Raw genomic sequence first — 25140 nt, forward strand, 5'->3', positions numbered from 1 at the left:
TTTTTCATTTATCTCATTAATCATCCAACTTTGTTTTTTACTGTTTGTCCTATTTGCTAGTCTTTGAAATATAGGGGCCAGATTTTGCCAGTTACTTTATGGGTAGAAATTTGTGACTTTTAGCATTGCTTTATGACATGCTTTTAAAGAAAGTAAGTTCATGCAAGGAGATCAACAGTGTGTTAGAAAACTATGCAAAAGTATCTGGATATGAAACATTAGGGCAGTTACTTAACACACAAACTTGGAAGTTTTTTTGATAACTCCCAAATTATCTGACATGGAATAAATGCAATAAACCCTCTACTGACAGAGACCCACAGTGACCAGTGTTCACTATTGTAAAGTAACACAGATAGATGGTAGGTGTGAGAAAACATTACTCTCCCAGCTAAACAGACCATGAAGCAGAACTGCAAAATCTCAGTGTAAAATGAACTTCAGCTTCTGGTGATGCTATTTTTACTAAAAGAGGCTCTGCTTCAGTTCCTCTTTTACTGGAGAAGGAGCCTTTGATGCTGTCATGTAGCTATGCACTGGATGTTGAGGCCCCAATATGTTTCTGGTGCAGGTATTTTGTTTGTTTTTAAATGCAATACAAAAACCATTACAAAATCTTATTAAAGTGTTGTATGGTTATAGTAATATGGGATCCTCCCTATACTGGATTAAACATATTTAAAATTTTATTTTTTCCTGTATTGCTTATGTCACCTTGTTTGTGTGACTGGCTCTGGGTTTCCTGTAGGGAGGGAATGAAGCTTAATTTGCTGGAGACTGAGTTACGCAAGTAATAGAACTGTAAGAATTGTAGGCTACAGGCATTTGTTTTTGACAGTGTTTGATTCTCTGTAGTACACACACTTAACTTTAAATACTTCTGAGGAGGAAAATGCCAAGGCACACCAAGTGCATACTTTTTAGAATCCCCCAGGCTTTCCCAGGCAATATATTTTTTTATTCCTATATAAAAGCTATTCTCCACCTGACTAAAAGCCATGGCTTGCTGCTTTCCACAGAGGCTTGGTTGTCTTGCTAGATGTCTTGTGTCCTGATTCCCACCTGTAACCTGAGAAGGATGTTGTCTTAAGCAAGGCAGCTCCAGATCAGCTCTTTCTGACAAGCCATTCACATTGTAGGACCAACAGTGGTTTTGTTTCCACTGAACAAGCATAATCTGTGCAATAGGCAAGGCTGCAACATCCAAAGTAAATGGAAACTCAGAAGAGGGCTTAAAGTCCTCTTTCTGCTTCCTTCTATATAAAGTGAGAAGTGTAAGGGGTATTTCTCTTCCTTCTAGAGTTAATAAAAGTTTCCTTGAGCCCCTAAGAAAGGAGGGGATTGTCTTAGAGTTATTAATCAGTCTCTTTTAATATCAAAGTCTGACTAAGCTTCTGTGTTAGATCAGAGTCTCATGTTCTTGTAGTTAAGAATCTTGTTCTTCATCTGAGCTTGACTCAATTAACCTGGATGTTAATTTCTCTCCAACCTGGTGTCTTCTGAGCCTACATTTCAGAAGTCAGCAGCACCTCCTGGCTTACAGACCTGTGTGTGCATTGACTGCACCTCAACCACAACCTGAAATCAGGCTAAAGAGACTGACAGGCACTGTCTCTGTTCCTGGAAGGGAGCTGCAACATTCTGTGTGGTGCCTGCCTTGGATGAGTTGCAGATCCAGAGCTTGTGTCATGGTGGCTTATGTTCAGACACAGCCAGTGTTAAACCAGTTGGGGTCCAGATATGAGCAAGCAACCAGGCAAAAGCCAGAAACCATTCTTTGTTGCTATTTGTTACTATCTCATGTTAGCCAAAGCTTGCATCCTATTAAAACTTTTGACTTTGCAGAAATCTGGATATGGGTTTTAAGCACATGGCTCTTTCCCAACTCTTCTTCAGAGGAAAAGTAGCCACACTCCTTTCCGTGTGGAAGGAACTGGTTAGATGATGGGTGCAGAGCTCAGAAGTTGCAGCGCTGCAGTGGGTGCCGGCACCAGCGCTGACCGTGTCCTTTCCCAGCCTCATGCGGGTACTCCGCATCACCCCTGCCCTCGGCAGCATCCCGGAGCAGCCCTGGCGGTCCCTCAGGACACAACCAAGGGTGCCCCCTTACGGGGAGCGCACCGGCAAGCCCGCCGCCGGAGACGGCGTGAGTAAGGTAATAACTAATTAAGGAACTAGGAAAAGGTGAGGCGGAAACAGGGAGGTAACAGGCTCTCCACTCCCACTGCTCCCTCGGATGGCTAAAGCATCATTTCTTTTTGTTACACTTGCAAGGACAGGAAGCATTACATCCATTGCACCTTAAGGAAAACATTGCACTACAGCAGCAATCTCCATAATGATCACCGTAAAACCACTCCCTATTTTGTTTTTCTGAGGAATTGATTAAACTGACATAATAGAAATCCCAGTACAGTTTTCCAGGAAAAGAAAATTCCTTATTAAACATATTTCAGTGAAAAAAACTTCAAATGTTTATGGTGTTGCCATAAACAGATAATTTGATTATCAAAATATTTGCAAGCAATATGCAAATTACCTTACTTCCCTTGTTCCTCTGCTGATAATAAATCACTTTCCTGAAATGCACTCAAAACAAATACTATAACTTCATGTTGAACTACAGCCAGATGAGGGGTTTCTTCCCTTCACCCTTACCATTCCCTTTGTCCCGTGAGTTGCTGGATATGTTGCTAAGTTCTCTGCCCCTCTTGCATGGAAAGTGCTTAGGAGCTTGCAGTACATCAGGAATAGTGGTCATGCAATTCCTTCAGAATGACTGACCAGCTGGGATGATGGGGTGTTCTAGAGACCTGCACCAAAATTCTAGAGACTTTCATCAAAAGGGACCTTGGCAGTTATCTGGACCAGCACAAAACAGCATAAAGACATCAGGGCTGAGTCCAGCTGAATTATTAAAATCCTCATGGATGGGTATTTCTTCGTCTCTCCAGGTCTTCTTTGGCAGCAAATTCTCTTTTACTCCTTCAATACATGGGGGCAAAATCACTTGCAAAAAAATTAGCAAGCTGAGGTTTAAACAAAGTGTCTTCTAGGCTTAATCAAAAAGGTCTGGTTCTGATCATTCAGATGCTTTAATCCAGCAACAAGTACACTATAAAGCCCATGGTATAGCTCACACAGAAAGAGGCTGAAAAGTTGAATTTGAGTACTCAATGAAGTCTAAACATATTAGTTCTGGTTGCAAACTGAGTTCTCTTGGAGAAGGTGATAATCAAAGGTGGTGTTTGGTTCTTGTTTTTCCTCCCAAACCTTCCAATTCTGTAAATGTCTTTAAATTTTCTATAGAAATTATAAAACTGAAGGGGATATTTTTTTCTTATTTTTTACAAGTATTTATTGGTTTTTGATCTGGTTTTTTGTTTTGTTTTGGGTTTTTTTTCAGTTGAAATGCCCGTATGTGGTGGTGGCTGTTGCAATTAATAAGAATTGAAGTGTGCCCCTTTATGTTGTTTTTTGCCATATAGACCTCAGGCCTCTGGGTGATGTGCCCTTGAGTTTTGCTCCTGAGTACTGAGGGATGTGCTGCACTTTTACCATCTGCCTTAAAGAACTGCATGGCACTTTCTACTTGTTTAAGGGAGAAACAGGGAATGCAAGTCAACACTCCTTTGGGGAGAGATGTACACTCTTAGAAGGATTTAAATATCGAAAAATACAACTTCACCCAGCAGGAACTTCAAAGCCATGCAGGTGCCCAGTTGCCGTTCTGTTTTCTCAGCTCTTTTTGCTGTTTCTGTCAGGAAAAGTGTAAGGCAAGAAGCTCCTGATCTCATGTCCTTTGAAGGTCAAGAGGATCAAATTGAGGGAACAAGGGTAAAGAAAACACTAACTAAACTTTTGCAGAGTCAAGTAAAGGTGTTGACAAGTCAGCAAATATGATAAAGCAGACTTGCTTTTGTAGTTCAAATGTATGGTAATGCATCTTTACAAAAATACTGGATTACACATCCGCAAACTCTAATCTCATTAGAGCTGAATTAAATTACAACAATTACATTATATAGCTCCAAGCAGAGATGTGTTTCAATTCACACTGCATAATTTATTTGTTTACCAGCTAGGAAGTGATAAAAAACTTGCAGATTCTGAAAATGCATTCATGTCTTGCTAATTGAATCTGATGTCTGTTGTCACTGTGCAATAAAACTGGAAATTGCTCGGGATAGTTTAGATCCCACTTAACATTGCACACCATAATTTGGCTCTGCAGCAAGCTAGGAGTTAATCCAGTAGAGAGTTAACTTAACCCAATTAACTGGGTCTTAATAAAATTAGTTGTATGTCAAAGACAGCAGATCATTTACTAGTATTTCATGGCATTGCATGCTGCTTTCCAGCTTACAAAAGTGAGGAAGTTATAGAAAATACTGACTTTTTTGTTGTTTATTTAGTTTGTTTTGTTGGTGGGTTTGGTTTTTTTTTTAACCCTACACATTCTGATAATGACATCTTCTATCTGTGCCAGAATTTTGATGTGACAGTGAAAATTTTATTTGGCCTCCAGGAAAAGAATGGATCCCTGGATGCAGCAGGGATCTGTAAATCAGTGTGCAATGGATGAGCAGTGAATGTATGGCCATGTGCATGATTTGCCCTCACCGGTGTCCACTCAGTAGTGGCAAACTGACCTGGCAAAAAAGTATTTGCTGTAAATGCTAAACCCTCCTGTAACACAGAGTCTGTCAGCAGCAGACTCCGATAAAGACTAGATACTATTTGTGCAGTCAGGGCCTCTCTTCTGATGGCTGGGTAAAAAGTACTTGCTAATGAGGTGTGAATTAACGTTACCAAAAAAATTGTGCCGGGACTTTTTGATACTAGTGCAGTTGTAATGGTGAATGATAATGATTAATGCACAGAGTTGCACAGAGAGCTACCATCTCACCCTTGCCTGCTGCTCTGTGAAATTCTGTGAAAGGTGTATTAGGTTGGGAAATAGTTGAAAATGTCTTGATGGCTCCATTCTTCAAGAGCAAAGGAAAAATGCACAGAGGCAGAGGAAGGCCTGACAGGCTTAGTTCCCAGGAGTGAGCTGATAAGAGAGTGGCCAGTCCTGCTGGGCTGGCTAGGAGGGATGGGTGATGGTAAGCCAGTGGGCTGAGAAGCACGGGTGCCTCTTTAGGAGCAGGAGCACTGGGTTTTCCTTTAGAGGTGCAGGCTTGTCTCTGCCTCCTCTTGCAGATGCCTGGGGTCCACCCGCAGGACCTATGCTCCCTCCCAGTCTGTAGGACACCAGAGCTGAAAATGTGGCTTCTCATCACAGAGCCAACACCACCTCTTAGCCATGCACCTGCACATGCACACACACAACTGCAGCCAGACACTCCACCACGGCTGCCCCACACCTCCTGGCACCACCAGCCTCTCCAGCCACCCTCTGCCCTCCTGTGCCCTCCAGGACCATGCCACAGCCATGGGGACAGTCGCACCCCCTGCACCAGGTGGGAAGGAAGGTGCCACTGCCAGGTGTCCCCCCCCAGCCCACGGTGTCTCGGTGGCAGTGCTGGCAGCCTGGCACCAAGGGTGGGCAAGGCTGCCCCCTATTCCATCTGACCCAGTGCAGCCCAAACCACCTCTGCTGGCCTCTCCATCCCAGCCCACGGTGTCTCGGTGGCAGTGCTGGCAGCCTGGCACCAAGAGTGGGCAAGGCTGCCCCCTGTTCCATCTGCAGCCCAGACCACCTCTGCTGGCCTCTCCACCCTCTGTTCTAAACATGAGGGAGGACATGTGTCTTCATCACTCTCCCTGCTGGGTTTGCTTCATGTGCCTGATGAGCAGCTGTGGGGAAGCAGCCTGAGAGATCTCTTGAGCAGCCTCCTCAAAGCCTTCCAAGCCAGCAGCAAATTGAACTTTTATTATTGTTTGCTGTTGCCATGTAATGACTTAATTTTTTATCTGATGCATAGAACACCAAAACAGTGGCGGCCCATGGTCTTCTGACCCCTTCTGAGTCTATTATTGAGGATCTTGAAGAGATGGCCACCTTTTACAAGTCCCTAATCACTGTGTTGTGGTGAACTTTTCCTAGATATTTCCCTATATACTTTTAAAATATGTATATGTTTCAATACAGTAGATTGTATGTCATAACAAAATGCAGTTTCAGTGTATGGCTTCCATACTGGGCATTTAACTCAGAATATGAATCAAAATCTTTGCAATAATCTAAAATAATTAGATAGTTTTCTGTTATAACAGTAGTTATAACAGGTTTATATCTCTAAGTGCTCTTTAAAATGCAACAGCAGAATCTCTTTAAAAAAATGGAGGTCTAAAGAGAATTTACCTCTGACAAAACAGAAATTTTGAAGGGAAAAGTTATATGTTGTTATCCTACTTTTCCCCTTTCATTCTACAGTGTTTTAAGAAACAGGAGTAGGCAGCCAAAATGGGACTGGGTAATAGAGGAATGTGTCTGCATAAACCAACAGCATCCAAGTTCAGTGTGTGCATGCTGTACCTTTGTAGCACTTACCAAGCAAGAGTCTGAGCACTTGGCAGAAATCTAATCAAAAGCAAGGAGCTGTGTAAGATAGTCTAAGCCAAATTTAAATTGTGTGCAATTAACATCAGGGGCTCTGTTTTTCCATCCCAACCTCTTGATGACCAGGCAGCCCCGTAAGTTGTTATCTTTAACCCACCAATCAACAGAACACAACAAACACTTCGAATTTTATTCTTTGAGCTTTCCCCTGAAGAATGCTTTTCCAGTTGTTATCTTTAACCCACCAATCAACAGAACACAACAAACACTTTGAATTATTTTATTCTTTGAGCTTTTCCCTGAAGAATGCTTTTCTGGATTTGTCTTCTCATAAACTTGATATGCTTCAAAGCCTTGGTCTAGCCTTACAAGACAACAACTTTTTCTGACTGACTAGGCTGGATTCTGGGGCTCCTGGGAAGTAAAAAAAAACTTGATTGTGTTTGTTCTTGGAACTTTTGCAGGAATGTCAGAATTGCTGAAGCTCTAGGCTGGGTCTGTCAGATAACTGGAAAATTCTCAATGTAATTACTACAAAACAATACTGTAGTGGAAATGAAAACCCATTGGGAAAGTAATAGTAACTAGTATCTTTTTTATCTCATGATGCATACAATTTACAAAAAAAAAAAAAAGGCATAAAAATATTCATTGAATGCATTTATGGTCAAAGAATAAAACAATACAGATAAAGCAAGATGGAGATCAGCTGGTTTCACTATAAGCTCAAATTACTGAAAATTGTTCCCCTCTACAGGCAATAAAATTTTGTTTTTCTAACTACCCCATAAAATGCAAAAATGGGACCTCTTTTGAAAAAGTTGAAAGGCTATTGCTTATAGTTGTCATTTGCACTGGTTAAAATTAAAAGTGCAAATTTCCATGCACTGAAACATGCACAAAAACATACTGGTCTGTACATTGTCTCTTTTATGTCCAGTTTCTGGATAGTGTCAGATAAAAGAAGAACACTTTTAGCTTGTGAAGGTGTTCTTAAAAAGCAGCAAAACACACCAGACATGAAATAGTAAATTAATCTGCCAAAAAGCAGGACATTAAAATGTGTTTTTTCCTCAAATCTGCAAAAGTTGGTGAAGCAAGCCTCTTTACTTCAAATAATGAAAATTCAAGGACCAATCCCTTGAATGATGTGACTGGTTTAGGAAGAGAAAATTTTCTGTAATAACAACATACTTCCTCTTAGTAATTTTAAAGTTTTTAGATACTAGGTTTTTCTATTTCTTTTTTGTTGTTGTTGTTGTTGTTTGAAAAAGGAAATCTAAAAATGTGCATTTTATAAAATGAAAGCAGGTGAGATATTTATCATCTCAGAACCCCAGGATCTGTGCACCAGTAAAATGTTCTGGAAGACTGGTTGTAAGCCATGGTAAATGCAGCACATGCAGGCTTATCTTCCACACCACCACCATTTGGCATCTCTCCCACTGTAGAAATAGAAGATGGTTGTCACAGAGAAGTAACAATAACTTTGCTTCTGGTGGTGTTTATTTGGTCTAAGGCACCACTGGATTGGAAGATGGTAGTGGAGAGTGCTGGAAGGGCCAATGGACCAGGGTGCCATGGCCTTGCAAACTTAAAACCTGGAAACCAAAGAGGCACAGACCTGCCATTCAGGGAAGCTCAGGAAGGAGTAGGAGGGAGGAAGCTGAAGCTGGATGATAAGGTGCTGCACTAAAAAATGAAGATAAGAGGGCTGGGGGATAACAGGTGTATTTAAGTCAGAGTTTTGCAAAGAAATGAGTGATACATGTGTACCCTTAATGGTCCTGCTATCTGGTGTAGGCGATCTGCCTGAAAGGCACAGAGTTAGTTCTCTAAGCCCTTTATGCCTGCTCAGCTGGTGGTTGAACATACTGTGTCTGTCACCTCAGCACATGAGGCCCTGGTGCTGCCGTCACTCACTGAAATGCAGCGTTGCTCCTGCTGAAGTCAACAGAGTGGAGCAATGTGGCTGCAAAAGCCTTTGTGGTGTGGGCAAGGAGCAGCCAGCCCATGGCTCACCGGGGAGGCAGCTGCTGAGCAGCCTGGTGTGTGTGCACAGCAGCTTCCCCAAATAAAACCTGACAACTGCAGCTGCTGCGAGGCCTCTGGAGCACTGCAGAATGCCTCATGTCCCAGGTCACACGCTGAAAGCCATGCCACCGAGCAGTCATGTGCGTGCTTTAGTCGTGTGGAAGTTGAAGGGAATTAAACACATCTTCAAAGTTTGGCATGTGCTCCAGCAGGCACAGGGTCATTGTGCTGTCCCGCTGCAGGGAGGTGTATTTCTGTCTCACAACAGCTTGCAGACAGCAGTAATCAAGTCAAGGGCTCATAGTGCTTACTGCTGCATTTTAGCTGTGTTCAGAAGGGAGCACATTCAATTTGATGTGTATAAGGTTTTTCACCTCGGAGCAGCAACTGCCCCAAAGCTCCCAAATTTTCAAAGAGCTACATGGGGATTTATCCAGCCAAATCCCATTATAATCAATGGGAGTTGGGTGAATAATTACACTGCAGCTCTTTATAAATAGTGGAGAAGGTTGCCAGTTATTGCTGATTATGATACTGACTTCTTGTAGATATAGATCTGTTGGGAACTGCACTTAGACCACCAGGTTATTTCACATATTGCTAAAGATTCCCTATTTACTGGGCATATCACTTCAAAGAGCTGAGGTTGATGACTTCTGGTCCACTGTGTTAGCAGTCCGTCTCCTCTCCATCTCCTGTTGTTTCCTTTCACAATCCGAGTAACAAAAAATGGTGGTGTAAATAGAGCTCCAACAAAGAGGTCTGTTGAGCCTGTAATGCTCCCCTGAAAGGAGGCTGTCTAGGGGATGAATGGAGCAGCCTCAGCCGAGCAGTAGCGGGGAAATAGATGACTTGGCATTGGACAGTGGCAGCCAGCAGGGTGCATATGCCCAGTGAAGTGACAGATAATGGTTAAGCTAGTCAGTTGGAGGGCTAAATGAGAGTACATTGTCTAACCCTGTAACCGTAACTAAATTGTAACCTGAAAAGAGTTTATAAACATCTGGCTGCTAGCCCATCTCTAGCGCTTCATAGCTAAATCGGAGGTGCAGGATTTTAATTGCTATTGGAAGTATTACTGTCTTTCAGCAGATTAACTGCATTTCAAGATAGTGGAGAGTATTAAACTGTGGTTAAAACATCTCATTTATGATTGATGCTATTTCCATTTGGAAACAGCCATTTATTTGGAAACTCATTTTGGTTTCATGGTATCTTGCTACTGATTTTATAGCTCTGCTAAGTATTTCGTACAGAACCCTAGTTCAGTGGTACACCTTGACTTTAATAATTATTATGTTCATGTCTATCCAGATCCTCATCTGTTTAAACTTGAATGGAGTAAGTGACACATCTATATCTTTAGATTTCTCCCAAATTTAGCAGCACATGAGCACATTTCCCTGTATGCTCCTATTTTATTTTAATATTGCTATTCAGTAACAATGAGAAGCATATACTGGTTAGACTAATAATAAGCATGTGACCTCCTCTGCAGACTAGCTTTTCAAGCTTTTTATAGCTTCCATTATTAATAGGACAGCATCTATGTACACCAGATTTGTGTTGCAAATACTTACAATAGTTGGAATAATTTTCTAATTACTTAAACAATGCACTGTAGCAGTACCAATTGACATTCCTGTAAGCTACAGGCTTGCTAATTGTTTCCTTTAGTAAACCTAATTTATAGGGCTGTGCAAATAGTTGCTGGGTTTAAAGTATTTTGGCAGCTGAGCTGCAAAGAAAATGTTATGGACTGAATGGAAACTTAATTTCTTTAGAATTGTTAGCACAGCACAAAGATTGATTTGAGGTTATAGAAACATTTTTTAACACCTGGCAAACTGTTTCATTTGGTTTTCATGTACATTTAATAAAAGAAAATGATTGGATCATAAACATGAGAGGGAAGTAGTCCCAGCTCTCCCATTTTATCTGCTGTTTGAGTGAGTAGGGCAATTTACCTGGGATGTTAACAACCTAAATTCAAGACTCCAAACTGCTTCAAACTTTTTACTAAAATGTTTGCCTAACACTTGGATGAAAGTCTTAATGCTGGAAATAAAGTATTCTGAGGTGGAGATCTGTATCTTTCCTAGGACATCTAGATTTAAAAAATAATCCAAATGGATCAAGCGAGTAAATCAGAATTTGTGGGTCAGGTTTCTTGTGCTGAATCTTCTCTGTTTGTGCGTCTGATATGGGACCATAGCACACCTCTACAGAGGTAAGAGAGAGACTAAGGATCAGAGAAGGACTCTGACTCTTCTACTTCATGTCCTCTCACTGCTGTGCAAAGTGGGTAGCACAGCCAATGGATTCTATAATTTTATATAATTTGGAGCATACCCCCCATTTGAATGTGTAGTTACCAAATTCTCTGGTTACTGGTTAAGGTCTCAGTGGGAACTGAGATGTGGAACACAGAGGGCCAGAGAGGACAGACTTGAACCAGGGTCTCCCACAGCCAGGACAAGTATTTGCCATCTTGTCTCACTTATTTCTTTGGGTGTGCATGCGTGAGTATAGCTAATGACAGTGTGCAAATCTGTTACCAAAACTGGAATACACAGTTTCAGAAATGTCCACTGCCAACCTTGGAAATGAAAGGGAAACAACACTAGGCGAATTTCCCCAATTTATTTCAGTCATCCAAACCAATAAACCATATAATGAAAAAAACGTTCAGCCAGCTGTACTTGATTAATGAAACTTCTCATAGTGTGAAAATTGACAAAGACCTTGGGTGTTCCATTTATCTGAAATTGCTATCAATACTGTAAATTTTATAATGTTTTTTGAAGAGGTTTTTGCTCTGGAAAATCTCTGACAAATATTGTACAGTTGGGAAAGCTTGTTCAAAAAAACTTGCAAAAATATTTCTATTTTTTGTTGTTTTCTAGGTTTTTTTTTTTTACTGGATCTGGACTGAAACCAGCAACTGACAAGGTTTTATTTTTCAGTCTTTCTGTAGACTGTGCATTTTTTGATAGACCTTGGGTTTTCTTCCTGTTCTTTAACATACTTGTGATTTAACTAGCCCAGTAAAGAACTTTTGGGTCTTTTTTCTCTTCTTTCTTTCTTTTTTACAGTACCAAGGAAGATTTACTTGAGAACAGGTCTGCCATGCCTTTGGTGCTTTACCCTGAATGTGTCTAGAGGAAAGTAAAATACAAAAAGAAGGCACTTTGCCAGGCAAGGACATAACTTTTGTGATTCACGTTCTCAAGGTCAAGTCTAACAAATCTAACTCTTCCCACAGATGAATATTTTCTTCCCCACACCCCTTGCTTTCTTCCTATCTGCAGTCTCCCTGCTAGCTGTAGCATTTATACCACAACACTGAGAATGAGCATGAAATGTCACGCTAACAATTCCCTTCTAGGGTTAAGCTAGTGGCAGATGACTTGAGGACCATGCAAAGCCTTGCCCCAAATTGGGGGTTTGCAGTGACCTTTTGTATCCCTATCACTAAAGATAAACGTGAAGAACCAGCCCTCCTCCGCCTTCCCAGGGATCTGCACTCTTATCTCTAGTCGTTGCTCACCAACACTTTTATCTGTCAAAACCCTCTCTGCTGCCCTAGCAACAAGCATCCAGGCTCTTTTCCAGCTGACATAAGCTTCCTGCCACCTTTTGATGACAAGTGCTTCCAACATTTCCAGCTGTCAGGCTTTCAGCATCTGCTCCACATGTCACCAGGCTGACTTCACTGAACTTCGGGCAGCTTTGCACTTAGCCAGTTGCCTGACACTATACTTTGAGAATGACTTTATCCTGACCACAGTTACTTCTCCACCTCGTTATATACCCACACAATGACAATCAGGGTTGATGGTTTTTCTTCCCAATAGCTTTTGCTATTGCATTTGTATATAAATACATGTTTTATTCAGACTTAGTGAGCTGTTGCATTTTAGCTATCAGCTATATTAGAGCAGTGGCTTCAGTAGGGCTCCATTAAATCTACTCAAAATGCTTCTCTTCTACTTGGAGTTTGAGCAGGAGTGGTTCTTCTGAATCCTTGGTGTCTTTGACTTATACATACCATGAAAATTAGAAAATAGATTCTCTTGCTGCTGAACAGTCAGACTTCAAAATAGTCAACGCTGCTACCTCTGTTTCTATTAATGGATATGGAATTTTACTGCTTATTTCCCTAGGACCAGCTCTAGGCCATCATTTCACACTTCATTAAGTCCACCTAGAATATGTGTTGGTACCAAATTCCCTGGCAAATTTTGCCCTCTTCTTTTTTTTTTAACCTCTGTCTCCACACTATCCTTTCAATAGTGTGTCAGAAATGAAATGCATCAGCCAGACGAGAATCTCCCACTGAAGTAGATTATGCCATTACAGTATTCACCCGCACCTCCTTCTTATCTCTTTTTTTTGAGTACTGCTGTGTGTAAAGTTTTCCACAAATTCTTCTAGATCCTTTTTCTCCTTGAGAGGATTAAAGATAGAATGAGTGTGAGAGACAGACAAGCAGGAGGAGAGTTCAGCTGGTAAATGCTGCAAGCCTGGGCCTCAAGCTGCTCAGCCTTATCAAGACTACCACAAGACTGAAAAGCTATATTTTCATCTCCAAGACTCAGGTGTGCTGAGCCCTGCCCTGCAGATAATAATTCGACTGGCATCTCCTGCCTGCTGCTCTCCTGGCTTGTGGGAGCTCAAGGGCTGGAACAGCACCTCAGCCCTGGCTCCTTCTCCTGAAGGGAAGGTTCCTGGGGGACCCTTTAATGTGCTCCAGAGACAGGCTATACCAAGATGAAGTTGGTACTGCTAATGCTTTAGCTGCCCTCACCAACTTACCTGGGTGCTGGGCAAGCCACAGCAGTAAATCAAGGCTGAGCCTGCTGTAACACACTTGTTTCTTTGCAAATGTCTGGCCTGTTTTTGAGGTGCACTTTATGTGACCTGCCAGTGTTGCTTGGTCCCCATGCAGACATGGAGATGGAACTAGGTAGGTGCCCTGCTCAGCTGCCAAACTCATCACAAGCCACTCATGGTATCTAGCTGTTTTCATTCAGGGCACGTCTGGGGCTGGGTAGAAGAGCTGAGCCCACACACTGTCTGCCTTGTGTGATCCAGGAAGATGATGGGAGCACACATTTGGCAGTGGGGTGCAGAAAATGGCTGCTCTGTGGAGCGGCTCACATTTGGATGCAATATGCAAATTATAAATAAGTGTTGTTATTGCTGGGTGAACTTCACCCTAAGGTAGGTTGTGGCATGTCACCAGCATAGATGTGCTATATTGTAATCCATGTTCTGGATGTCTCTGGTGATCCTTTTGAGTTCCACATGTGAGGAAATGCATCTCTTTCATCCATTTTGAGAGCAGCTCAGCTGGTGAGAGCATGGTGCTAATAATGCCAAGTTCACTGGTCTCATTCCTGTATGATCCATTCACTTAAGAGTCAGACTTGATGATCCTTGTGGGTCCCTTCCAACTCAGAATATTCTGTGTACTCTAACAATACTTCTGACTTTTATATTGCTCCTGGCTTTGTACTAGTGAGTTGCAGCAGTTGCAAAGCAAGTCTCAACAGCTAATGGAGCTTCCAGCTGTACTGTGTTGTAAGACACAAGTATTTAATATAAATCTTTTCTTGTTCATCTACTTAATGTAGCAGCACAAAGTTGAGGAGGATGCTAGTCTTCCTAGCAAGGTTTCTAAAGCTTAGTTCTGAATTGAGGGACTGATTTCCATGCAGTGTTTTCTTGTGAAGGCAGAGCTAGCTTTAGAATTCCAGAGGTACTTTATGAATTTACAAAGTCTGTTTCTGTGGGGAAGAAAAGATGTCTTATTTCAGCTCTTTGAGTAAGTATCATATTCTAGTCAAATGTTGAAACCAAAAAGTAAAGACAAATTTATCATTTCACATGTGTCAGATAGATTATAACACCACTACTTGCTAATATTTGCAGCAGTGTAGGTCCCATTTCCAAAATCCCTGGGTGCCCCAGGTACATTAAACTCTCTAAGGATGTCTTGCAGTCAGATTTTTAAATATATGTGGGTACCTCATGAAACAGATAAGCATCTGTAGGCAACTAACAGGATTTTAAATGCCTTCTTACGTTGTTTCCAACAGTTATTTTTTTTTCCTCCTTCTGTTGTGTAAGTTACTGTAAAAATCAAAACCTAAGAATACTTTTGGAATCTTTGAACTTGTGCTTTAGTAGATGCTTTTGAAAATCCATCTCTATTTAAAACTTCCCATTGTGTGAAAAAAAACCCAAACAACCCGCCATTCATATCACTGGGATGATTGCAGTGCTACAGATCACAGAATGTAAATGTGACAACTTTTTCCATATCAAGGAATTCAACATCTGAAGGTAACAGGCTGTGTGAGGCGAATAGATTATCTTCAATTTCTTTTTCTTCCCTTGCTGAAAACAAATGATTAAACTTTCTAATTCTTAAATATGGTGTGTTTTCTTGTCTTTCCTAATTCTTTTTTTGGGGAGAGTCGCCCCAGTTCCTGAAATTCTACCTCTCAAAGCACTTTTGCCTTACCTGCTACAATTAAGCTATTGTTTTTTTTTTTAGGAAAGTGGCCTGGCTTAATTCAGGTTTGTGCCTCAGAGTGAACTGAAATGATTAATAGCTCTGTGTGTGCCTAATGATGTGAGCCCTGCAGCCACTAAAGCACCTGTCTCAGTGTGTAACCAGCCTGGGCTCCCTATGGTGCATGGCTGCAGATTCACATAACAAAAAAGGCAATTAGACAATGTTAGGGATTTGAATTTAACTAACAATGCAGGGAAATTGCCAGGGAAGGATTAGTTATCTCTTGCCTGATAAAAACAGGTATCCTGGAAAACTTTTTAATTGTCCTTCCATAGCAGCTCCATATGGAAAGTTTTATGTCTAATGAAGACTGTCAGGGTTAAGCTCTGAAAACAAAGATCTGGAAAGCTGAAAGTGTTCTTAAATTAGCATTTCTGCTACCTTCTTAGATCAGTCCTAAATCTGCCAGTTGCTGCTAGTTTTGGCACTGCCTCTAATGGCAATCTGTTGTGTCCAAACAGAAAATTCTCCACAACACCAGCATCATTTTGTGGTCTGAAAATGACTCCAAAAGGATGATCTGCAGCATCTGGATGTTGAAAGAGCTTAATAGTATTATAAAATTAATAGTACTGCCTTATTGTGGGTCTTAGAAGGTATATAAGTTCTTTCTTGTGTCTGTGCTGTGCATACCTCTGACTTGTGCTGGTCCTTCTGGCCAGACAGCTGCTCTGTGTGTGTGGTGATTGGTTTTGAAATTTGCTCCATCAGCTGCTGCACAGTGCAGCTTTCTGTGCTAGTTGGTTATTTTGATCAGTTGTGAGAGCAATGGGCTGGCTGGCTGATTGCTGAGGTGTTCCTCCTGGCTGGGTGACAGGCTTGCTGGCTGACCCCGGCCAACTGGCTTTAACTCCAGTGGGGGATAGCTGCTAATATTTTCCAAGGCATCTAGGTGATTTAGGAGCCCATGGCTCACCCTGAAAGCAGTTGATGCATTTGGAAAATGTTACTCTATTAAACTCACCCCAAAGGGATATAGTGGGGGCTAATTTATGTTTGCAAGAGAGCTTGGGGTCTTGGATTCCTGTGATGTGAATATCTTGCACTCTCCTCTTCGTACAGAGGCAAGCAAGATCCATTCCTGTGGTTGCTTCACCAGACAGGCTGTGCTAAAACTACATCTGCTGATAAGAAAGCAACTTCTAGATAAATCATATAGGCAGGACTCTGAAGCCTAGAAATAAGAACTTCTGGCTCCAATAACAAAAGCCTGGCTTCCCAGCCTCAGGAAGGCTGCCTACTGCTCTGGTAGCAATCAATCCATCGCCCTTCCTGTGGCACTGCCAACTGTGGCTACACGACAAAGGCTGTCAGAGCTGTGGGTTTGGTGAGGATGGCAGTGGGCTGCCAAAGCAGCCAAAGCCAAGCTGCTCTGCTGGCTGCAGGGGGGATGTTCTTGTCCCAGCAGGCACCCAGGGGACAATGTGGTCGTACTCTTCTCAGATTTGGTGGCTCTGCTCTTGGTTGATACCCTTGATGGTTGAAGAGAGGTAGAGACACCTGAAAGAGGGTTGAGAGGCACTTCCTGGCCCAAGACTGGAGAACAAAGGGTTATAACAACAGGAAGATGTGCAAGAGACCTGGTCATCAAGGGAATGTGTTTTCTACCTGTTTATTCTTCATTCTTACTCACCTATTCCTTAAATATCTTTATATTCTCCTGCTGCAGAACAGGTATAGTGGCCTGAGCCATCTAGCATGTGTCTGGGATGCTCCTTGTGGCATCTAATTGCCCTTGTGTACTCAGAGAAAATCATTAGTTAAATTTACATGTCTCTTGCTGGATTTTCTGCATGGGTCTTTTTAAGTCTTGAGCCAGTCATTAGGATTTTTGTGGCTTGTGTGTAGTAATACTCCATGAGTTCTTTAATAAACCATTCTGAGGGCAAAAGTGTCTGTATGAGAGGTTAAGAGAGGGGCTGGGTGCTTTCTCTGTGAATGTCTGAAGTGAATGAGAAGTGAGGGAGAAAAAGGATTAAGAAATAGTTAAAGGATAAAGAGAACTATCAATAAGAAAGAAAGGAAAATACTGAGGAATATTGCTGATGGGTTTTAAATTTGAATTTGGGCAGGCATTTTTTTTACACACTTGAGGGGAAGAAGTTGGAGGCAGCCTTGGTTGCTGTTATGCTTTCAAATTATAATCTAAGTGCTGCCTTGATTATACATCATTCTGATTGCTGTGGTCTAGTGATTAGAGCACAAAACTTGGAGAAAAAATACTCTGTTTTTCTTGACTGTAAAAGACTTGCTGGGTGGTTTTGAATGAGTTATTTCACTTCACTGTGTCTCATTTTCCTGATCTGCAAAAGAAGGATATTAACGCCTATTTTTGTGAAGGCAGTCTGAGAAACTAAATGGAAAATTCTGTATAAATGTCAAGTGTCATTACTATTGTTCTTAAACTAATCCATTGTAGTCAGCTGCTTTTATAGTTTTTATGAAAGCAAATACAATGGAAGCTACATAATTGGCTGCATAAAAACCTTGTTTTATTGAGAAAAAGACAAAAAGTGTCTGAAAAAAATGCAGCAGTGGATTGCCTTTTTTCATCAATTGCAAAAAAACTTTGTTAGGAGTGAACCATACCAGGTAATAAAGTTAATCTGAAGTATATGTGACACAATTATGAGAAGTAACAGGCTCTGACAATTTTTGTTATATGCTTGGTTCACTCTTTTCCTGGCACAAAGATTTTCAGTTATTTTTGAGCAAGTAAGAGTAAAAATGTATGTGTTTAATTCTTTGCCAGTGTCTGAGAGGTGAAGTTTCCTCAGGCTGTGACTTTAAGATCCTAATTTTCAGTTGAATAGTTTGCAGTGTCTGGCTTTTACACCACTAGAAGCTGTACAACAAACATTGACACTTCTTGGTGAGGCAGATATGACCCATCTTTAAATACAATACTGTTAGAACAAGGTAATGGAACTTTGTGAAAAGGTGAATCCCATGACTTTTCACATTCACCTAAATCCTGTTTGTCTGAAAGGTAATCCTATCCCTGTTAATTCACCTCAAGAGTGGACAGTCCCAGTGATTCAGCCAAGGGCAGAAGGCTCTATCAGTAGGGCATCTGTATGGCAGGGTGCTCTTAATCCAGGACGTTGATTATACTAGCAAAATTGAATGTTTGCCAGTTAACTTTGTTCTCCTTCTCTTGAATTTGTCCTGATATGAACAGGATTTTGCCGGTGTAACTGTGTTTATGGTGTGATAGAGGAAGGGTAATGTGGTATGAGGTTTTTCTTTAAGACAGGGCACTTTTGATCATAGGTGGTATGTCTTTATACATTTAAATAATTTGGCAAAAGTCTGTTATATGGTCTTGGCCTTAACATGACCCCAGAGTGAGCAACTTGTGACCTGTCTGTCCTCATCAGCATCAGTACTGCTGCCTTCTAGGACAGCCCAATTAAGATAATTTTATGGCTGCTGTAGCACAACTTAGTATCTGTAAGGCAGGCTGTGTGCAACAGTCCTGGCTGCTCATTTTCAGTCCCCAGTGACTGCATTGCAACAGCCTCCTCTTCAAAGTGCTTTCCTCTGTGGGCACACATGCCTGTTTTCTGCAGGTTCATCTTCACACAGCCCCTCTGTGTCTGTGAGCTTGTTCCCTCTAAACCCAAGGCTGTTCAGGTACAGGCATTACATCATATGCTGAGCAGAATGGGTAGAGTGATAAAACACCTGGATGCAAATGGCTCTGTAAGATGATGGACAGAGTGCTGGTGCTAAAATAATTACACCATAACATGAAAAGAGTTAAATCTGTTTCCTGGTAAGACAGGTTCATTCAGAAGAAAGGTTTTAATGACATTTCAGCAAGGTATTGGCCTTTAAATACAGATACCATTTCACAAAATAATTAAGAGCCAGTTTGAAGTGGGGATTTTGTTTGGTGGTTGGTTACTTTTTTCCTTTTGTAAATTTAAAAAAAAATTCTTGAACTTTTGAGTATTGCTCTTTTCTTGCATAGTCAGCATCCTACCGCTGTTTGTACCAGGTGTAGTGAATACATTAAGACTGTGGGAGAGGGCAAATAACTATTTTTTCTGAAACAATGTACATGTTGAATCTTTCCTTTTCATCTTTTGATTCTGATGATGAAAAATAACACTAAATTTATGAAAATAATGTGATTTTTTTACTTTACAGAAAAGTCTAGTGTTGGATTTGTATTCTGTTAGTGAAGAGTTAACATAAAATGTTGTTCTTGGGAATATGGGACTGCTCATCCTGTCAGTGAAGCTAAGAAGAATTTTCTATGTGTAACAGCACTGGGAAGCAAGACTATTTTTCAGGGTAAGTACAATAAAATTCAGGCAATACTCTTCATCAGAAAACATTTGTAAGAAAAATGCTGAAAAACATTCATTTAGTTACACTATTAGGTATCTTTTATTTTCTTTCTCAATAAGTATAGTGAGTGTACATACACACAAAAAATGCCTTGCTCTACCATTATTCTGAACTGCAAGTTGCAAACGACATTTTTCTCCTTAATATGTCTTTTTCAAGAAATAGAAAGATGGATTTGATTTTTAAGACAGTGGTCTCATTGCAATTCCATGTCAGGAAAGTCCTCTGAGAAGATGAGAAAATGCAGGCAGTCGAACAAAGGAGCCACAGAAAAGAAGCCTCATCTCCAAGCGCTCAACAGACACACATTAAAATGAGCTGACTGAACCTCAGTCCTGTGTCTTGTGGGCTCATCTTCAGGGAAATGAGGTCTACTACAGATTTTCTGATTGCAGCACTAGAGGCTTCCTTGTGCTTTTCTACTGGCCACTTAGGGTGGAATGACAAATTCTGCTTTGCCATGACAAAGTCCAGTTGGACATCTTTCTCCCAGTTCTCCCAAAATGGATTAAAGTGAATACAGACAGAGACAATGAGTAAACTATGATGTAAAGTTTATATACAAGAATATAACATTTATCTGGAGTATTTACAAGGTTAATTAAAGCAATATTTTACAACTCTTTCAGATTAACCACTAGGTATATTACAGTTAAGCTACAGATAGTTTAATTTGCAAAATAATTAAAAAAAAAAGTTGCATTCAGATCAACCAGCTCCAAAACTTGTTTTTTTGTTTTTTTGTTTTTTTCCTCTGAGAGAGAAGGGCTCAGACTTGTGGACAATAAAACGTGAGAATGGTTAATATGCTCTTACTGGTGCCTATGTATCACATGCAAGAGTCGTAAGGTGACCTTTACAGCATTAATGGGGACGGGAGGATGTGTCACCGCGGCGGAAGCGCGGTGCCCGTGGTGACAGGCCAGCCGCGCGCTCGGCTTTCTCTGCGTCTCCTGCTGTGGCACAACAAACATGCACGCACACAGAGGAGCAGCAATATAAATGAACCAGCATTACCAAAACGAAGAGGGAGAGACCTCAGACCAAAGTCACATCTGCAACCATAAAAAACCCCCAAGCTTTAAGCGAGATACTTTAATACTCCCCAAAAATAGTCATTATTTTTGTTTTATTACATTTTAACCTATGTACAAAAACTGAGGGGTTCTTCCCCTCTCGGGCAGCTGTGTCTCGTGCCCACGGGATCTTGAGGCTCACAGGGGCCAGAGCAGGAAGGAGCTGGAGGCCCAGAGAGCTGGGACAGGGGTGGCTGCTGGAGGACAGCCAGAGCCGACGCCACTAACACTGCAGTTTGCGGATGCTGCGGGAGAAGCGCTTGAAAGCCCGCTGCCCTTTCTGCCACCGCTTCAGCGAGGTGATCACCAGTTCCCCAGCTTGCTTCTGCCCCATCACCAAGTAGGGCACGTTGATGTCATTCATCTCATCGCAGGTACACTGGAGGCCACCTTTGAGCCAGAGCACTATCTTCCTCAGATCTCTTTCTGTCAGCCCATTCAGCTTGTAGATGGTTTTGCTCTTTGTTTCAGGGGTGATCTTGGTATCCCCATTGATGTAGGCAATCTCCTTCACTTTTATCTTCAAGGCTAATAGAGCGAGGGGAGGGGGAAGTGGGGAGAGGGAGAGAGATTGAGAGGTTTTTTTCCCATTAGTGCACATAAAGGGGACCTGGGGAGGGAGGTGCTCTATTGCTAATTAAACTGTCAGGGCTGACAGAAGAGGCAGCAGGTGGCTCCATTTCTAAAGCCACAAAGGGCATGCAAGTCATTTCAGTTTGAATCAACCTTAGGGTTGAGGTTTTTTGGATTTCTTTTCTCCTCTTCCCCCTCCCCCTCTTTTCCCTTCCATTCTAAATTAATATTTTTTCCAGCTTTTCTCCTGTTTGCAACAGAGAGAGGGCAGGTTTGCTACACTAAGCAGAGCACCATTTTTTTTTGCTGAGAGAGGGCAGCCTTCCTGAAAATAGCGTTTGAAGGGGAGGTGGGGAGGCAAGTACCTAGACCTAATCTGAAACCTGATCTCTGCTGCAGCTCAAAACTTCTACACTTAATTTATTAGGCTGGAGAGGATTTTAGGCAAACCTGTAAGGAAATGATATTTCACATGCATTGTTTTTTTGAAAGAATAGATCCCATGGAGGGCAAATTGGTCCAACAGCTGCATTCGATTTGGTAAAATAACTAGGAGGGGGTTACAGGGCTCTGTAAGAAGCTGTGGGGCATGTTTAGCTTAAGGAGGATTTATCTGAGTGCAATTTGCCAGGCCAAAACTATTGATTGTTTTAGCAATTATGTCCCACAATCATAGTTTCAGGTTTTGGGTGGGATTTTGTTTTCTTTTCTTAAAGAGAGACTTTTGAATTGTTGTAGATACTTATACTACAAATCTGTTTCCAGGTATTAAACACTGACCTCTTGTAAAAGGATTCCCCTCCTTATTCCCTTTTGCTCTTGAAATGCTAATGTGTGGATAATGTGTCCTTCAGTTGTCTGTGTTGAAGGGGCTTTCTTGTCCTCTTCTAACCCCAGATCTTCCCATTAAGTTTATATCCCCAATTGTCTGTGCATTACCTTCTCTGTCAAATGATATATAGAGCTTCATTCTTAATCTGCAGAGAGAGTCTTTCTTACGATACACTGAGATTGGTCATGCGGCTCTGTCTCAAACATCTAAATGAAGCTTTGCTCTACTTCTCCCCAGGCAATAGTCTGCATGAAAGATTCTCTCTTTTTTTTTTTCCCCCTCTCCTCATTTTACTTTCTATTGGGTTTGCCAGCAACATCCACATAAAAGAGCACTACTTCAAAACAGTAAACAGAAAAGAATGATAAAAAGGGCTACTTTTTACTCCAAGGTGGAATTTTGTGTTTCTTGACCCGACGGTCAAAGCTCTGCCTTTATTCAGGCACATCTCTTACTGATTCCACTGGGAGCTGTACCTGATCCTCGACTCTCAAGTTTCAAACGAGAGGAGCTCTGCTTCCACTTACCAAAGTCGTTTTTGCAGAGGTTTTCCACGATGTCATTATCATCTTCATTTTTGTTTTTGCAGGCATCACAGACCTTGGGTGCTGCAAATGCAAGCAACAGTCCCCGTCAGACCCGGGGAGAAAGGAACAGCAGGTGGCGTTGGGAACCCTTTGGGAAACGCCAGCTTTCCATCCCTTGGCCCCAGAGCCCGCTCCTTCTCCCCCCAGCCCCGAAGCTGCCCGGGCACTTTGTCCCGCCTCATCCTGCGCCAGACCCGCTACAGGGGTCACGGTGGACTTTTAAGGTCACGCCTCAACCAAAAGTTTTTGTTTCAGCGGGTAAAAAAGTACAAGGGGAGTGGGGAGGGAGGTCGAAACACGACACCGAGCACCCCAGCTCCCGCTACAGCGACGACTCTCGTGCAAGGCCATCGACCCTCTGGATGCCGCGCGGCTCCGGCGCCGAATCCCAGACCTTTTCTTTGAGGATGGAGATGGGTGCAGGCCGATGACAGTTCCCCGACGGAGCCTGCGGGTTCCCTGTGCCCCTTGGAAAAGCCTCCCTGAGCCTGGTCTGCGGCCACCTGCCCGGTCCCCCCGTCCCGGAGCGCCGGGCCGTGCTGCAGCTGAAGGCACACGCCTCCGCTGCCCTGAAAGCCGCGGGGGGACCCCGCTGTCGGGGCTCCTCACCGGGGCAGATGCTGCCGGGCCGGGGGCCGCTCCCTCTTACCTTCCCTGGTGACGGGGAGGATGTGGTCGCTGCTGGCCAGCGGGATGCAGAGGTCGTTGTCCTTGGGGAAGCGGCTGCAGTCCAGCATGTCGGGCCAGGGGAAGCCGAAAGCGGACATCACCGGGGCGCAGCTCTCCTTCACCTCCTCGCACAGCGAGTGGCAGGGCTGGATGATCTCGTCCAGGTCGTCGATGCAGACCGGGGCGAAGAGGGAGCACAGGAACTTCCTGGTGTCGGGGTGGCACTGCTTCTGCACCAGCGGGATCCAGGTGGACGCCTGCTCCAGCACCTCCTGCACCGTCTCATGCCCCAGCAGGTTGGGCAGCCGCATGCTCTGGTACTCGATGCCCCGGCACAGCAGCATCGGGGCGGGGATGGGCTTGCAGTTGGAGCGCTTGTAGGAGAAGTCGGGCTCCCCGAAGGGGAAGAGCCCGGCGGCCGAGCCCATGCACTGGGACGCCAGCAGGAGCAGGGCGCAGAGGCGGCGCTGCATTTTGGGGCGCGGAGGAGGTGGAGGGGGGGCTGGCGAAAGGCTCGGGGGGCCGGGGTGACGGGGCGGGCGGCGCGACGCTACCTCAGCCGCAGGCAGCGTCCCCCAGCCCGGACTCCTGCTGCCAGGCGGGGACGGAGAGTCTGAGCGAGATGCTGGGGCAAACGGGAGTTTTCTGGATTTTTTTGTATGCAAATAGCAGGGGGAGCGGGGGCTGGGAGGAGCCTGGTGACAGCCATCCAGAAAGGATTGGTCACTACTTTCTCGGTCTGCTTTTGCTCAGGGGGATTGTCTTTTGGCAGGAAATCTTTGGAAGGAACATTACCGTGCGAGCACGGAGAAGGAGGGAAAGATCCCGGCGAACAAAGAGCCCCGAGGAGCTCCTGTGCCGGGCAGGGGCGGCGGGAGCTGGAGGTGAGCTCTGCCTCTGGCACGGCTGCTCCGCGCTCCCCCGGCACCCCCTGCCCACGTTTGGAGTTCTCTCATCGGGAGATGTGGCCGGGCCGGTTCCCGGGCACGGGGCGAGGCTGGCGGCTCCCTCATCCCCCGGGGGTGTCTGGAACCCACGCTCCGGCCCCTCCTTGCGATGCTGGCAGGGCTCGCCCCGGGACTGCCGGCACCCCCGGCCCCGCTCCGGCTCGGCAGCGCCCAGCCCTGGGGGCTGCCAGGCGGGGCCCTCCTGCCGCCCCCAGCCCCTCCTGCTGCCCCCCCAGCCCCTCCTGCTGCCCCCCAGCCTCTCCTGCCCCTGGCTCTCCCCTGCCAGCGGAGCCGGGCCCTACAGCCCCTGGATGGCCCCCGACTGGCAGTGGGGGATTTCCCCAGTGGAAGAAGCCAAGTGCTTTCGAAATTCTAGCACGTTTTTCTGAGGCTAAAAGGTCCTGGCTCCGTGCAGAGTAGGCACATCCCTTTCCCTTCACTCCTGTCTTCACCTAGAAACTCCCTTAAAAAATTGTGTTTGTGTTGATTTAACACCAAGGGGAAGACAACAGGCAAGGCGCTGGGATCACAACTCAGCTTCAGTGTGCTTTGGATAATTCTTGGATTTTTAGTAATATTATTTATGGGATTATTATTGAAAAGAGTAGGCCTGTGTAGTATCATTTTGTGGTAAACCACATTCATTAATCAGCTACTGAATATTTTTCCTTATAGAGATGTTTTATGGGAAGCTAGCCTCAGCCATGTTGACTTCTGTAAATTGCAGGATCCCTGTACTCCCAATTTCCCACTGGGCTTCCCAGAGATGTGACTCATTGCTTGTGGCATAGGGAGGAGATGGGACCTGCAGCATTCCCACCAGGAAGGCACAGGTCTGCCATGCTGGAATGGCTGCAGCTGCCCCAGGCTGCTGTCACATGGTGAAGCCAGTGCCAGCTCTTTCAGTGAGATTCCAAGATGCCTTCCAGTGGGCCAAGTTGATGAATGCAATCTCCCTGTAGGGCAGCT

General features: G+C 43.6%; 1 protein-coding gene across 1 annotated transcript; it reads right to left on the reverse strand.

Annotated features, from left to right (window-relative positions):
- Window positions 1–19502: 19502 nt before the first annotated feature.
- SFRP2 (secreted frizzled related protein 2) lies at window positions 19503–23833 on the reverse strand. The gene is made up of 3 exons (XM_039700085.1): window positions 23205–23833; window positions 22496–22576; window positions 19503–21091 (listed from the first exon to the last, which is right to left on the reverse strand). Exons 1-3 carry the CDS (start codon window positions 23695–23697, stop codon window positions 20787–20789), a joined length of 879 nt encoding a protein of 292 aa, XP_039556019.1. The 5' UTR covers window positions 23698–23833; the 3' UTR covers window positions 19503–20786.
- Between the last annotated feature and the right edge of the window lie 1307 nt (window positions 23834–25140).

This window comes from Passer montanus, unplaced genomic scaffold (assembly GCF_014805655.1).
Source record: "Passer montanus isolate IOZ18808 unplaced genomic scaffold, ASM1480565v1 scaffold14, whole genome shotgun sequence".
Classification (NCBI taxonomy): Eukaryota; Metazoa; Chordata; class Aves; order Passeriformes; family Passeridae; genus Passer; species Passer montanus.